The 17,424-nt window shown below is 38.3% G+C and overlaps 1 protein-coding gene across 1 annotated transcript; it reads left to right on the top strand.

Annotated features, from left to right (window-relative positions):
• Positions 1-2,023: 2,023 nt before the first annotated feature.
• Positions 2,024-17,372, top strand: LOC108673624. The gene is made up of 10 exons (XM_047881845.1): positions 2,024-3,416; positions 11,613-11,722; positions 12,472-12,659; positions 13,119-13,221; positions 13,563-13,646; positions 14,702-14,919; positions 15,312-15,500; positions 16,104-16,226; positions 16,939-17,078; positions 17,363-17,372. Exons 1-10 carry the CDS (start codon positions 2,308-2,310, stop codon positions 17,370-17,372), a joined length of 2,274 nt encoding a protein of 757 aa, XP_047737801.1. The 5' UTR covers positions 2,024-2,307.
• The last annotated feature ends 52 nt before the right edge of the window (positions 17,373-17,424 follow it).

Below are 17,424 nucleotides of genomic sequence, written 5' to 3'. Positions count from 1 at the left end.
ATAAATAAATACGAGAACGGCTCAAAATGTTTAAGCACTTGATTCTTAGGCTCAACAAAATAGCTTCATCTTTAGGAGTTGACGAAACACTTGCAACAAAGGAGCCGATGTTACGGAAGCCGGCAGACTGTTCCATGTTCCGGCGGCGGCGACCGGGAAAGCTCTCTCTCCGCCGGTAGATAGACGTAATGCAGGTGTTAGGGAGAAGCAATATTAATATATTTAAAATATTATAGTGTATTATATATAATAATATATATTAATATATTTTTAATATATTATAGAATAAAGTAGAGCACAACGATCGAGCGTTAACTATGTGGTATCCTAAAGCTGGGTAAACAACAACACACTCTGCAGAATTCGTTGATGTTTTTGTCCTCAAATCGAATAATATTTTACTATTTCCATTCATTTACTTTATATATGTACCTATTTCATAATACTTTTTTTTTATTTTAGGATAACTTCGTTCACACAATTCAATAATTCAAAGCGACAACTTGAGAAGCTTCCACTACAAGGTTTTCAGTAACTGTAAAGCCAATAGGTATTACAATGGGAAAAAGAAAATCGCATTATTCTTGAAATCATTGATGCAATGAAAAACATTTCAAACAAACACACACCAAACGGCGATCGCTTGACAACTGCACGCGGAGGCATCAATTGCAGTTAAATAGTGTGGCCGAGCCTTGACTGTAATGGCGCGTCGAGTTGAGCTATTATTCTAATTTTGTTCTAATCATCTTGTTGATTAGAATAAAATTATTCTGATTAATTGTTCCAATCTTGTTTAAATGGCTGATTAATTGTTCTAATTTTGTTCTAACCATCTTGTTGATTAGAATAAAATTATTCTGATTAATTGTTCTAATCTTGCTTAAATGGCTGATTAATTGTTCTAATCTTGTTTAAGTGGCTGAATAATTGTTCTAATTTTGTTCTAATCATCTTGTTAATTAGAACAACATTATTCTGATTAATTGTTCTAATCCTGTTTAATTGGCTGATTAATTGTTATAATTTTGTTCTAATCAGCCGGCAATTGATAATAGCCTGTTTAAAGAGTTGACAGCGCAGTGGAATACGGCTCACGATTTTTGTCAAAGTGTTTTTTGTTTTTATTTTAAGACAGTGAGTTTCGTTCAAGCAATGTCGAGGCTTTCTCGCGATTGTAAACTTCTGAATTAGTTTGCATGCTTATACATTAATTCTATGTGTTGGTTTGAGTGGAATTTGTTGTGCATTGTTGTCGAATCGTTTAGTATTCCCTTTAACGAGTCAAGTTTACGTAGAAATTAAGGTAATCTGTTTGTTTGGCTGAGCTCAGTTATCAATTTAGTTCTTTAAATTAAATTACAAGACAGCAATAAAGTAGGATATTATAAATATTTAGTGTCTAGTAAAATACATGTTTATTACTCTAATCTTAAAAATGTTTTATGAATTTATTCGACATGATTTTCGTCTCATTTAAGAATCAAGATCCTGCGTCTGAACAATTAAGGCTTGTAATTACCCTACGCATTTCACGGCCACGACTCTATAACAAATCAGAAGTTGTTTTTCCTACAGAGTTTGCAGACACAAAACATTTCCCTCGTTAAGTCATCAAAGCTGTCGTTTGATTCGTTCAGGGCCTTTCAGCTGGCTGCCTCGAGCGGCTGTCAAGCGACATCTCGGAGGCAAATCCGACGAATCGCTCTGCTCTGCGCCATTGAAGTTCCAATAAAAGCCTTAGAGTCCAAGTGGCGATCAAAGCTAACAGCCCCGCACGAGGAAGTTGTTAGCGACGACTTTCTAAATGATCGCGTATAATTGTATTGCGGGTCAACGACCCGAGGCAGGAAATAGTCATTTTTTTATTCCCTGAATCTTTGTACTAGATTTAGATGCCCTTGTATGCTTATATAGTGCAGCATGAATTTTAAACGTCGATGAGTTTAGTGGAGTAGTAATAATAACATTAACTTCGATAATAATGTTCTTCATTGCAGATTTTTTTCAGAGAGACCTTTCGTGCTCTTGGTATCCTTCATTTTTCAGCTCTATAAAATATTTCGTGATTATTATGCTTCTAATATTCGCTTGAATTTTCATGCAAAAATTTACAACTGAGCGCTCCTGTGACGTTGGGAGCTCAACGATGTTTTGATTCGAAATAGAATTTTTTCGAAAACTGAACTGATTAACGATCGCTTCAATCAAAGCAACAACTCCTTAATACTCTAATTATTTCACATGAATCAATAGCTTCACGAAAGTAATTCCCTAAGAGAGAGGACTGAACATCAGATTTTTAGTATGAGTGAAGCGACGGTTTTGGTGAACCGATCAGCTGGCTTGCCGTCTCTACTACTGCTGTCCTCTACCAGCGCAGACAGACGCAGGATGTCCAACGATACAACTTTAACAAGCATGCATCCGAGCCCTCAAGCAGGATCAAGCTCCTCGTCTGCAAAAACATCCAGGGAAAATCAAGGGCAAGAATCCCAAACAATTTCCGACTCACCATTATTGAGAAATTTTGTCGATGCCTCACGGGCCATCGACCGCCGCTCGCCTTTGATCAAAGAAGATGGAAGAGGCTCGCTTGACCAGCACAAGAACACCGGCGTCTTGCTGGACGTCCAGTCTTTGATGAATGGCGAAAATGATATTCACTTCCAGTCTCTGGCTCTCAACAAAAAGGCCATTTTTTCTCAGGCTCTACGGCCAAGCAATGGAAAAGAAACCGAGGAGCCACTCGCTCTTCCTGCTTCTTTGCCGCGTTCTACTGACGGAAAGTACACACCTATTTCCCCTACGACTAAATCCTCCACTATTCTTTCTTCGTCATCTTCTGGATCATCATCATCTTCTTCCACGTCTTTTATTGTAAGTCCATCTCTCTCAACGGCCACGTCTGGAGCAGCAGAATCTACGAAAGCGGAGTTGGTTCGAGAAAATCGTACAGAAGGTGGAATCGTTCAGTCACGATTGCAAAACGAAAGCCAAATTTGCTGCACCAAATTTGACTACAGCAAGAACGGCAATGACGCGCGCTCATTTTTTGGAGACTCAAATGGCACTAACTTCGGGAAAGGAAGTTCGCACGACGCTGCAGCAAGAGCTGGGCTGCAGCTCGTCAGCCCCATAATGGCTTGTGAAAAACTCGAAGAAATTGTCGAGGATGCGAGCAATCCAAACGAAAGTGAGTTTTTACTGTCATCTAAGACCAAGGCTTGCGACAGAAACCCTGTGGATGATTCTTCAGTCAACAAAGATGACAAAGCCGCGCGGGGATCTTTCTCTTTCACCCCGGAGACTCTGGAGAGAAGACACAAATGCAGAGGCAAAAATGAGGCTAAACGAATGGGCTTTATCAACGGCTCCGCCACGTCTAGAGCTCTTCACGTCACTAGAAGATCGAGGTAAGAACTCTTATGTCAAAGCTTTAGTTTTTCTAATGTGAATAAAGCGATTAAAATTGAGTCAAATAGTTCCTAGAAGACTTCGATCTATTTTTTGCCTACGTCACTTTAAATCTTTGAACTTGGGAGCAGAGATCGCTTTATATATTTGGCTTAGGACAGCTACAATGAAATGCACTTCTCTATAGTGAAGAATGAATTAGTATTCAAAAAGTTTGGACAAGAAGTATACCAAAGGAGAACATTTTGCTGAACATTAATAGAACTATTTTGGAATATTATGAACCTATTCCATAGCACGAACCTTTACGTTACGTGCAACAAAATTCTGAACTAAATGTGGTTCACGAGTTAGTGCGTTGACTAGACTCTTTTAAAGTAATTTCATTGCCTGTGTATAAATCAGCTCGCTTGAAACTATATTGTTAAGTTGACGGCTTCCGAGAGATATTCTTCAAAGTCATGCAGTGCGGAAGGGAGCGAAACTTCCCCTAGTTTCATCCGTTTATTCAGAATTATTCCACATCCTATTAACATTGAGATTTCTGAAGACAATCCATTGATCTATTCATTCTATTGCAGCGTTTCATTGAGCTTGGTCTATCGAGAGAGATCTATTCCACCAAAATCATGAAAGTGACGAAATTTTTAGTTGAATAATTTCCTCTATTCCTTTCTCTTATGCCCTGGAAACCAAGTAATAAACTGTCTTTAATAAAAGAATTGTGAAGTTAGGAGACTTAATCAGGAAACTGACACAAGTTTCGTCGTGACGCCATCGAAGTTCAAGAATCTTCGTAGTTTTTCCTGTTAACTTTATAGTCCCCAAAAATTTACCCTGGCATCTTTCTTTAATCTCGAGAGACGGCTCTGCTTATATCTGTAATTAGCTCCCGGTGAAATTTGGTAGGGATTAACTCGACTATTTTTATTTTAAGTTTACATATTTGGCAGAATAATTAATATGCAGCTTACCTGTTAGAAATTTTCATATATTGAACAACTAATGCGATCATTTCGAGTCTTGAAACCACAAAACAATTTTAGTTCATTCGAACACTCGAATTAATTGCAATCAGAAAAAACACTGAATGTACGTTTAATTAACAGCTTTTCCGGGTCACTACGTATATAAAGTATGGTAATCTGAAGCAGATTTTTCAGCTCCTAACTCAAAATTTATGATTTTAGTCTCTTCAAAACTTTGCTCTATTAAAGACTTTAGCAAAGTTACTGCTTAGAACGACGGATGAGCTTTGGAAGTTGAAATTGTGGCTCAGAAAGCCTGAGAATATTAATGAGAGTATCAAGTTTGCGTAATTAATGAGAAGACCTCTCTCATGAACTGGCTTCAGGTTAGGATTCTTCCAGAGCGTCGATAAAATGGTTTCTGCCAAGAAGATTCGGAAATTTCGGGTTATTTATTGGTTCATGCCTAAATTCCGATGGTAAATTGCCTGTGAAAATGTATTTACTTAAAATACCTTTTAGCTTCCTAATGAAGTTAAATTATGACTACTTTTATAAAAATAACTCATCAAATTAAAACATTTGGCTCTTTAATACCCACTGGGTGGAAAATAAAATGCTAGTTAGAGATGTAAATTCATGTTATAGGGTATAGGCCCTTCAAAATAAAAGGAAAATTTGATAGAAATTCATAATTTTAAAATTATCAATGCCAAATAACTTGAAAAACGTAGAAGGCAACGAAGTTAAAATAAGAGCTTACGCATCAAGCTTGTCAAGACGTTATTCAGCGAAGGAGTAGCGAGAGCGGTCGTAATTCAGAGTATAAGCTCTTCAGAAAAACCTTGTCCCTGAGATTTAATGCTCGCGTTACCGCCGTCGTTAAAATAACATCAAAATTTAGCCCAGATTCACGACCCTCTTTTGCAGCGTTATGTTCATGGTCGCAAGATGATCACGCATGCTCTGGAAAAGGCAAATTTGTCATCTCTGTAATACAAATTTTGCGAGCATCGCCTACTGCTTATTTATGCTTAACACTACCTGATGTTTAAATCAGGCTTTATAATAATTTATATAATAATAATTTATATGCTTCACGAGGCTTTCTGTGAAAATCGTAAAAAATTTAAGCAGAGCTACTACAACTGTTGACTGTTAGTAAAGTAGTTCCCAAACTATTTTGGTCATTCACCACATAACCATAACATTAGCGCGTCATCTATTCCCGTAACGCTTCCGAAAAAATTAACAAGTTAATTTTCCATTATACTGAACAACCATAGAGTAAGAAAGTAGATTGAAATGAAACAAAATCAAAATTAGCAAGCAGCACATCATTCGAGAGGTGATAATAAGTATTTCGCTGCACTCTCAACACTTGAATCAAAAGCAAAAGTAAGCTAAATAAGACTTTTAATAAAACAGTCTTCCTTACACCACCTGTAGGAAATCTTATGAGATTAGGTTTATTAAGTTTTTCTGTGAATGAGTTACTCCGAACGATGAGCCCGTTATACTCAACAAATTGTCTTAAAAACTGACGGCTGGCTCACTACTGCCACTCTTAATTCATGATAAATGTGCAGGCTTAAGGCCTATAACCCAGTAAGGTACATATATCTCTCACATCTCGTTTCTAGAACACCAGTGTACCAATGCCACATTTTAACGGAACCCCAAGTCTAATATGATACATGACACGAATCGCATGAATGTGAATTTATCAACATTCACGCGATTCATCCTAAATTCATTGCGAAAGTTTGCGCGTGTTACGAGTATTTTTGGTCCACGTTTTCTGTTCGAGCAGCTATACCAGAGTTATCTAACCGACGCATGACATTTTCAGAAACATTAAGTCTATCTGGTATCTATTGGGTATAATTTGTTAGACCTGGGGTCTCCGTAGAGGCTGGCAAGAAGCCTCCAGTCTCCAAGTGAAGACTTTCAGGTCTCGTGGCGGTGAACCAGCCTGGCAGGAAACAATCGAACACTGAGACCTGGTGAGGCATCGGGAGGATGGACTGAATGAATCGCCTCGTATTTAGCAATAACTTCGTCAGAGTTTCAGTTGAAAAATCGGCTAGTGAGTTCGCTGCGAGGAAAAATCAGGCTCAGAACTCCATGAATTAGAAGATAGGTGAGCCAGCCATTGCAGTATAACAGGGCAGCAAATATTTGCATAAAACTGAGACAGCGTTACAAGGCAAGTTACAACAGATATGGTGCGATTTTTGAAAAGGTGTTTTTATAGCACGAAATAACCCAAGACATCTAAACTAGAAATTTACTGCCAAAGAAAGGTCGTGGAAGTTCACGCAATTTTCTATGGAAAAGCAACTTCGATTTTTTTCGTTATTCTACCTTTTCTTGTCACGCTACGTTGAGTTTTTTGTTTGTCCACCTTTTATTGCCAATTCGGTTATCAATCTCTTACCGTGTAAATTTTGTCGTACCATTTAAACGGACCACAGTAATCGCACAAATACTTGTATTCTAACTTATGACACATAGATGAAACTTTTCTCCTAAATGATTTTCATAAGAAATGAAGTGGATTATATATTTATTAGTTTATCGTAGGTTAGCCTGACTCTGCATGTGCTCGATCATACCTGAAATATATGGAACCCAAATCCCGTCATCCCGAATCTCGGTGATAACTATGGAAATAATTTCCAATAATTTAAGAAAGACCGATTTGGAGTACAAACCATTGAACTCCCATTTGCCCTTGTTCCAAAATGCGAAAAAACTATTTGCGTCTTCTAACTTAAATTTAAATATAAAATTCAAACGAAATTCCAAATTTTAAGATAAGTTTTGAAATGCTGCATTATTCTCCCACAGAAGAGAAATTTTTAGGTCTATGTAATATCCCGACACGCTATATATCCTGCATATGCGCTCTAACAACCCCGATATTTTTGTGGTGCCAGGCTTTAAAAAACACGAAAATACATACTTTGACAGATGTAATTAGATTTACTATTTATTTTCTATTTAGGCCATCATCTCCGCTTGACACCACGGAGTATTAAACGCAATATCCACTGCACGCAGAAAGTCATGAACACTAGCCTTTGAGCTGTCAGGGTTTGTTTAACACATTCAGACTCGTTAGGGCAAGAGACAGCGTCGACGTTTCAATAGAACGAACCATAGAGCCCTTGAGCACAGCAAAGTTTGTGCAACGCTTCGAATGGACCCTCCGTGAACCCTCGTTTATCGTACCTAAAGTGGCAGCAAGAGTCCTTCTTTTGAAAAGACTCTTATATTTACATGTAACTTCTTGTACCTAACTTCCCGTATTCCTCATTTATGATTTAAATGAAAATATTTCTCTTCTATCTGGATACCAATGATGTAAAATCGTATTTAGCTTCTTTGCTTTTTGCTAATATAATTTTTTTTGTAAAGCTGCATATATAACAAGTGAAATAATATAATTTTAATTCCAAAATTCAACGTCATTCACTGCTCGTCATTCACTGCACTGCACGTATTTGAACAAAGACGCATCGCCCCTGAATATAAACTATATTAAGTTTCTTCACTCGTGAAGTCCGAGTGGATTAACTTAATATTTGACGTCCGCAATCAACTGTCCGACTTTCAGTCTTGTTCAGAGTTGCTGGCAGCCCATAAACCACAAGTGCACATATTTCTGCTTTTATTATGATCAAACGAGTCAATGATCAAATTTGAAAGTTATTCTGCATGATGAAATTTTTTACCAAAAAATTAATTCGAGGGTAATGACGTATTGCTAGCGACTTTGAGTCATTCGGTTATACTGTTTAAAGTTATCTACTAATCCAGAGTTGGATTTGTGTTGTAGGAGTTTCAACGTGTTGATTTTTCATTTCAGTTCAGAGACTGATAAGAATTTTTTCGACGCACTGAGCTTCATTAATTAGCCAATCAAGCTCGGCTCGTCCCTGCTTCAGCATCAATTCCTGTTTCGTCCGCCACTTCAGTGAAGTCAGCCGTCCCTCCCTACAATGAAGTCAGCCGTCCTTCTCTTTCAGTGAAGTCAGCCGACCCTCCCTTTCAATGAAGTCAGCCGTCCCTCCTTTCAATGAAGTCAGCCGTCCCTCCCTTTCAATGAAGTCAGCCGTCCCTATTTTCAATAAAGTCAGCCGTCCCTCCCTTTCAATGAAGTCAGCCGTCCCTCCCTTTCAATACGTACATCTGTCGCCAGCAGATGCCGCTCCAATTTTGCTCCAAAACTCCATAGAGCATTGTACGGCTCAGCAGTCCAGCGAAAGTTCACAGGTTCTGTACCATTTACGATTACGAAAAAAATAAATAAAAATATCGGACAGCATCAATGACTCCTTTATCTGTTTAAGCGTTTTAGAAGGAGATCGTAATGAAACAATGGATAAATAACACTGGTCAGCAGAGTAAATGGTTCTGAGATCATTTTGAGTGGGTTGAAAAGCATTCTCAGTGCTGATTTCAAAACTGGTTTGATTTTTCTCTTGCACGCTAATATTTTTTTAATATTGACACTTTAAAATGAAATATATATAACAATTACAAATATGTTGTGTATGCTTAATTATGTTTTTAATCGAAGAAATCCCTCTACATTGATACATAAATTAGTTCTAATTAAATGAGTGTATTGCCTGTGGCTATATCAGGACAAACATGTAAAACAAATAAACATATATATAAACAAATAAACATAATGAACAAATAAAATAATTATATTTTCCTGTATGTGCTTCACAAATACATCAACATGTAACAACGTGAAAATAGCTGCTTCTACAAACGGCACAGCAAACTACATAGCAGGAACACTTCTGATGTAGCTACTATGGGGCATGTTAGGTACCTTTGGGTGTTAAGTAAAGTTCTGATCATATGTATATTTGATAGCAATTTGTGGTTCTGACTGCTTTTCTAAAGCACAAACTTAATGCGACTGTTCTTCGAACTAGCGATTTTATATTTATTTGTGTATCACATGCATAAAAATAATATTATTTTTATTAGTGCATCATGTTTATCGGAGCACTAGGTTCTCATATAGCCACAGGCACCTTCAACATTTACTTGCTAATAACAAATATTAATGTAGGGGGTTAGCTTCAGTTAAGAAAATAGTTATGTTAAAAATACATATATAATTATTATATCAATATAAATATTTCCCTTTAAAATGCAAATACTTCAAAAACTAGACGTGATAGAGAAAAAAGAAAGTCAGTTTTGAAATCAGCAGCAAAAATGCTTTCCAACAAACACAAAATGATCTCAGAAAATTTTTTCGTACTTTTTCGAACGGTGTAATGAGTTTAAAACTCCCTTAAATTATATTTTTAAAACTCATTTACGTGCAACACATAATGAGTCTTAATTTGTTACGTTCAGAGCATATCCAAAATTTCTATTCGAATACATAATTACTTTATAAGATGGGGTACGAACTTGCTTTGGTCACTTTTCGCTTGCACGAGCAAGACGGCAAATTAAGCAATAAAAACTATCAGAGAATCTAATAAGGGACCAAGAATTTCACGAAAAAACATCTTTTTGTTAGTTGGTGCTTAGGAAACAAATATTGCTCAGCGCAAGACGCGCAAGTGTTCAACTTCACCCCAAGCTGCTGCCGATTAGGGCTCACGTCCACAGCTGTTGGAGGCCCACGCCAAATTAAATCGTTACCTCCTAATTACTTGACTTTTGAATGGAAACGCTTATAAATTGCTACTCATTTGACAACGTTACGCTTAATGAATTCTTCAGGCCTGTAGACCGTCAAGTGTCTGCGTGGTGCAGCTTGCGTGGCTTGGAATCGTCGTGGTATTTTTAGCCGCTGTTACGGAACAGATTCGATAATGAAATTAACTTTTGAAAAACCAAATTCTCGTGTTTTACTGAGATTCTAAGATTCTGAATATGCCAAAAATGTCGGTTTAATATCAAAATATTCAGTGATATTCAAACCATTCGATAGGAATTTACGGATTAAGGTGTTAACATCCTGCGTTATAAGGCCAAGAGAGAAAAAATGCCGGTTGGTTTTCAAGGTATTCAATCAAGGACCAACAGCTTCTTTAAAAATCAACAATTTAATTATTGTTTCGGGTCAACGAAAATTAATTCAGATACTCATCATCGCTGAAAGAATCATCGGAAGATTATCGTCATGTGGAGAGCACTAGATCTATGTCGACTTTACACCCTTATATTTTTCACAGCTCAATTTACACTCTGATAGAATTATTTATAATTTTTCAAAAAGATAGCAAATGAATGAATTCTTATGTCTCATCAATTTAATTGAAGCATCTACAGTAGAAGCTTCTCTCGATTAATGGGAAATAAATTGTAAATTAGAGATTATTTCTAGGATTAGAAACAAACCGAACTAATTTACCAGAATGTCCTCTTGTCCAACGGTCGAGCGCTAACGTTGAGGTTGACTCCAGCTGTTGATTCAAAGGCAGGTTCTTGATAAGCGGTCAATATGTCTCAATTATCTTGATCTTGTATTCAGTAAGCAGTCGTAGTCGACTTATTATTATCTATAGTTTGATGATGGTTTTATATGGTATGTTATTGAGTCAAGACAACTGAGAGGTTAGTGAGATAATGTTTGTGCCATGATCGCGAATTACATGCATGAATCAAATGTCATAATATATCACGCACGTAGCAGGTATCAGGGATGTCGAGTCTTACGAATGTGTTGAGTATCACGAATGAGGGAGTATCAAACGTGTGGCGAGTATCAAGCGTGTGGCGAGTATCACGCATGTGGCGAGTATCGAGCGTGTGGTGAGTATCACACATGTGGCGAGTATCACACATGTGGCGAGTATCACGCATGTGGCGAGTATCACACATGTGGCGAGTATCACGCATGTGGCGAGTATCACGCATGTGGCGAGTATCACGCATGTTAGTCAAGACAACTGAGAGGTTAGTGAGATAATGTGTGTGCCTCGATTTTGAATTACATAAATGAATCAAATGTCATAATTTGTCACGCATGTAGCAGCTATCACGAATGTATCGAGTCTTACGAATGTGGCGAGTATCACACATGTGGCGAGTATCTCATTTGTGGCCAGTATCACACATGTGGCGAGTATCACGCATGTGGCGAGTATCACACATGTGGCGAGTATCACACATGTGGCGAGTATCACACATGTGGCAAGTATCACGCATGTGGCGACTATAGTAAGGCTGGGCCGGCAGGTGCGGCCAAGTGTCCGGGGCAGAGCGTGGCGTGTGGCTGACGCTCGTGGTGGCGCTGCTCGCCGTCATCGCCGCCCTCGCCACCGTCATCCTCCTGCGCCCCCACGCCCGTTAGTGCACGTCACACTCAGAAGATAAAAAATGGGTTATATTGTCTAAATAGCGATACACTTTCTTACCCACCGCATAAGACAAGAGCGGGCATAGCATTGATGCGCCGTTTTGCCGGGCCAAACTGGGTCAGGATGACCCATACAGGATCATAATAGTAGATTGAAATTTGTACAAAGTCTCACTAATTTTTCTAAGTGCCATGACCGCTGTTATTTAAATACAGTCCCTGAGTAAACACAATTTAAAGTCGTCCCAGACTCTGGGTACGGAAGTCAAAAGCTGCCCTGACCCTAAATTTTTTCAAGTAGTCCCTCAAAGTTATCATTGAAGGATAAATTTCATTATGTTGATATATAATCATTGCTATGAACACGATTTGCATAGTTTTTACATAATTTAATTTGCATTCATGATTGCTGTAGCTATTTCATCCATGCATTTGAAGTGATACATTACACTTATCTATGTATATTGTTATCTGACTGCGTCGAGAATATAATATCATTTCTAGCGGTACTTTTAAAATTCAATAAATGTTAACACGCTTCTCCTTTCTTATTCAAGTTGTGACAAAAAATTCAGTTCATTCAAATAAGACATGTTGATGCTTCAAATTCGAAAACTTTGTCATTTCAAGATATTTCGTGATAACGTCATAAGATCCCGTCGCGTATTATTGCAGCTATTTTGTCAATGGCGGTTCTGCTATTCTATTCGTATAAAAAGAATGAATTCTCCTCGTCAGGACAATTTTTTAACGGCACCCAAGGGCGTCAGAACGCCCCCAGCAGCAGGTCACAGGTGCGGAGCTCTGTGTCGTCGGCGCCGCCTACAGGAGCGAATGTTTGCTACAGTCCTGCGTGTCTTAGAGCCTCATCCCGCCTCCTGGACAGCATGGACAGAACTGTGGACCCTTGTGATGACTTCTATCAGGTGATAGATTGGTACTACCAGGCACCATGCCGGTACAATGCGGGACACAATTGCTATTATCATATACTGTAGACCCTTGTGATGACTTCTATCAGGTGATAGATCGGTACTACCAGGCACCATGCCGGTACAATGCAGAACGCAATTGCTATTATCTGATGCAATGATACATGTGTCAGGCACATTGCTGCTACATTGAGTGACGATGATACCTCTATGTGATGGTAATTCTCTGAATAAAGATGTTACCTCTATAAGGTACGAAGTAACCTTCATAAGAAACGATGCTGCCTTTACCGATTATTACCTACTTCTATTCGACAATTTACTTCATCGTCAGAACGAACCATATATGTACATCTCATTGTATCCCTGTGAATGATTCCGCTGAGTGTTGCTTCTAACTTCATTTTATGTGACCACGAAACCTTGGTCGCGACGATGGCGTTGTTGGATCAGTACACGTGTGGTCAGTACGTCAAGGACCACGTCGTGCCTGACGATGCTCACTACAGGTCTGCCATGCAGCAGATGCAGGAAGACGTGCTCGTCATCATCAGAAGTGAGCACAAATAATCATCAGTATAATGGATCGTGTATAGATAATGAATTGTTCTGGACCCTAACTTTCTATTGAATTCATAAGCTAAATAATTTATTGATACGCTCTCAAACTGAGTTCTATGCAATAGTGACAACCACAGAATTTAAACCTAGCAGTTTTTGTGCAATCTAAAAATCGTTATTGTTAAGCTTCGCCATCGCTCAGGTATTTTTTATTGTAATTTATGAACCTTTTGCCAAGATGTCGCAATTTTTTAAAACCGAGAGATTCGTTATCAGGTCTTTTAAACATCAAATTTTCAAAATATGAAATAAACGCTGTTCTCCATTTATGTCCAGAAATGTTGACAGCAGAAGAAGAAGAGAACGAAACAGAGGCCATGGGTAAAGCCAAAAGACTCTATCACTCTTGCATGAACACAAGTAAGTCATTCTTTTTAAAGTATGGTCTCTTGCTCTATAGTCTAATTTTGAATGTGAAATTTCAATGTAAAAATTCATGGCAGGTAAAATTTTAATCTCATCAAGTTATTTCAAAAGCCTTTCAAGTTTAGACTATGAGTGAGTATATTACGCACGTGCAAGATAAATCACATCGAGACAGCGTAGATTTTACTTAATTTGCGTTTGAATTTTTTTTAATCAAGATCTCTACTATCGGGAAAAGCGCAGCTACCTGCGAAAGCATTGTTGCATCACTCAATTTATTTTCTATTTTATTATATAAATTTTCACAGATCCGATAAAGCCTACAAAGAGATCACAGAGCTGAAATTCATCGACGCTTGAGACAAATTTTGCGTGTACAAAGAGAATCAAGCTTCCGATATTCATACACAAAAGAAAAACGTATTTTTTTTTACAGGAACGCTTCATGCGACACATTTTTTTTGAGTCTCAAAATATTGGAGGCTGGGTTCAAAGAATTTCATATAATTTAATTTAATCGCGAATGCGTGGCAGAACACAACTATAATTGCACTAATGTGCTCAGCTTGCTGAGAAGCAGGGCAGCGGCACACGAAGTGCTAGTTTTCACGATAAATGTGACGCAAGAAATGGTGCTGATTGGACATGACTTGAAATTATTATTTGTTGTTACGTTGTTGCTATAGTGAACAAAAAATTCCGCACAACGCTTTATTTTATTTATCAGAATCTTTTTGTAACGTTGTCATTCATGAGCAAGTAAAGTCCTCTTGCCCAGAATGTAGAACCCGGTCCCAGTTCACAAAATTGTCTGAGTTTGAATGCGTATAATGAGTTCTTATTTTAACTTAGTCATGTAAATTAGTAGGCGTATTATTAGGCAAGCTGAATATATAAATTCACTCATCGTGAATCGAATAATTTCAGGTGTCCTTGTAAAGTTGCTTCGATTGGTCGCGAATTCGTGCCTTTATCTTACAATAATTGATATTGTATGCATGATAGATATGTCTAATATGGCGTTAACTCATCTCTCTTCTCCCTACCAGGCTTCACAGTTCACCAGCAAGACATGGCAGACTCGCCTATTTTTGAGATATTGACAGAGGAAAAGCTGGGCTTGTGGCCCATCTTAGACGACAGATGGACCGACGACATGTACGATTTGGAAGACCTGCTTGGACACCTCACGGTCTACCAAGTGAACACGTTCTTCGATTCTTACATCACGCCCGATGAGAGAAACTCATCAATGTATTCTTTGCAGGCATGTTCTGAGGCAATACAAATATTTTTAAATCAATGTAAATAGTGAAAAATTAGTCACTGCCAGTCGTGATAATTAGATACATATGGTATCACCAATATTCGTCTTTCAACATATTCCTTCAGTACTTCCAGTAGTTGCAAGGGAATTTTTTCCCAATAAGACTGAATTACAACAGGTTTAATTTTTGAATTCATTAAAGTTTTTTTTTAAAAGAAATGCATTTACATATATATATCATTAATATTCACAATTCGATTTGTTTCTCATCTGCGCTTTTTAAAATCACAAATTTTTAGCCTCGACAAACTCAATTGCGTCACGATGAATTATTTTTCAAATATTCTCTACTACCTCCAATGAGCTCTAAAATAATTTCTGTACTTACCCAGTTCTACAAAGGGTCACCGGCGTTGTCGAGAAGTTACTACCTGAACACTAGCAACGAGGAATACCGAGGCTACATGAAGACATACAGAGCCTTGCTCTCAGAGACGCTCGTGGCGCTCTTGCCTGGAGATAGCAAACCAAATGAAACTCACATCGACGACCTCATCGAGTTCGAGACAAGATTCGCTAACGTGAGTGCGGGCAGTAAATGCGGACGTGAGAAAGACTTCCTCTTCTTCGAGTCCATAACGCCTAAAAATTTCAAAAGAAACAATGGAAATTTCTTTCGGATCATCTAGATTCTAGAATGTCGTGCGCAGCAACCTTATAGGCTTTAGCTACAATGCAAGCTAAAGTTTGGGGATAAACTGGTAGGGTATGAAGAAAAACTAAAAATTAAAAAATATTCTCATTGCGGGTTAGTTGTTTTCATACTGAACTTGAAAAAAGTCTGCGAACACATTAATTCTAAACCACAACCTATTCAGAAAGTTTAGTTCTAGTTTGCTGCAGGAAGTGGAACGTCATTCGATTATTTCTTTCAACAGGCTTTCGATTATCCATTGTGTGTAGAAACATAAATTTATACATTATTCTGAAATACAAATTAATGCGTCATGAACCAATGCTGTTTGTTTAAAAATAATTCCACATGATACTTAAAAGTACAGTTCATTCAAGTCGTGCGTTGAAACATATCTGGATGCCTTGAAGCAGAAGTCCTCGCTAAACGGTTAAGTCGAAATCTACATTTGGTTTTATAAGTACATTTTTTTGCAAAAATGTCCCTTCAGATCAGCGTTCTGCGTGCCTGCGAGACAAGCTCAGCTAATCTCACGGAAGAGGAGCTTCAGCAAGCGGAGGACGAGACCAACCCGAGGCTGTCCGTGGCAGACCTGGAACTCAAGTTCCCGCAGGCAAGTGAATCTCGCGAATTGTGTCCGTGATATGGAAGGTGCAAATCGTAGGAGTTTCTTTGTCAACACATTAATTAATACCATTTTTGCAACACTTCTGACACCGGCTTCTAATTTACTTAGAACAATTTTTCGCGACAATGGAGAAGAAAAACATAAACATACCAAATCGCAATGTATATGACAGACTATAGGACGCAATATATATGACTCATAATAATTAAATATCCTCTGTGGATGGACACTTGTTCTTGATTGCTGGTGGTCTTGCCCACGCGTCAGCGCGTTGACTTGTAAGGTGACAGCAGCTGACACTTCAATTCCAACGCTGATGACTCTGGCCACGTTCGCTCAACGTCGCCAAGTCCTTCGCCCTCAAGAGCAGACTTTAGCGTCGCTCAAGTCAAACTCTCACATTGTATCTCGAATGAAAAAGACTTATATTGATGTTTAGATTGACATTTAGACTTGTATTGAAATGACCGATTGTGCTTGTGCAGTTGTGCTTTGCTCGTGTGAAATTGTGTTTTGCTCGAAGATCGTTTGATCTCATCCGCCCGTGACCATAGATAATTTGGTCGCAGCTAACATCGTAAATAGGAAATTGGTAGTCTAGTTTGCTGTCTAGAATTTTTCATTTGAGGCATGTCTACTTGTTTTACTGTCATGCCTTTTATAAATAATTCCTCATGTATGATGACCTCTGTTTCAGATCTCGTGGTCACGGCTGCTGCGTGGGACGCTGGTGCGTTTCCCAGACTTGGGCTTGGACGTGGAAAGCCTCGTGGTGACGCTCTACTGCATCCCCTACGTCACCGAGCTCACCAGTCTTCTCGACGACACACCCAAAAGGCGAGTCGCGTCGTTCCATGTCTACATCAAAACTCTACGTTATTCTAACCATATCTATGTAAAAGAAAAAATCTTAATACCCTAGTCTTTGCAAGAAAGAACTTTCATACGTAACATTAATCAGCATGTTTTTATTTCGCAAGATAAAGGGACAGTGCTTAGTATTCCTCAGCATCCACGTGAAAACTATCTTTTGGGCCTAGAGCTCTTCAACCCAGGTGTAAGACTGAATAATTTTCATTTGTCGGGAGCTGAATCCTCCTGAATATTACCTTTTATTTCAGTTATGGCTGAAAATACGTTTTGAAAATGCAAAAAATATACCTGCCCGCGAAGACTATTTCTA

The sequence above is a fragment of the Hyalella azteca genome, unplaced genomic scaffold (genome assembly GCF_000764305.2).
Source record: "Hyalella azteca isolate HAZT.00-mixed unplaced genomic scaffold, Hazt_2.0.2 contig8990, whole genome shotgun sequence".
Taxonomy (NCBI): domain Eukaryota; kingdom Metazoa; phylum Arthropoda; class Malacostraca; order Amphipoda; family Hyalellidae; genus Hyalella; species Hyalella azteca.
The sequence above is the reverse complement of the archived record's forward strand: the minus strand, read 5'-3'. Positions and strand labels throughout refer to the sequence as shown.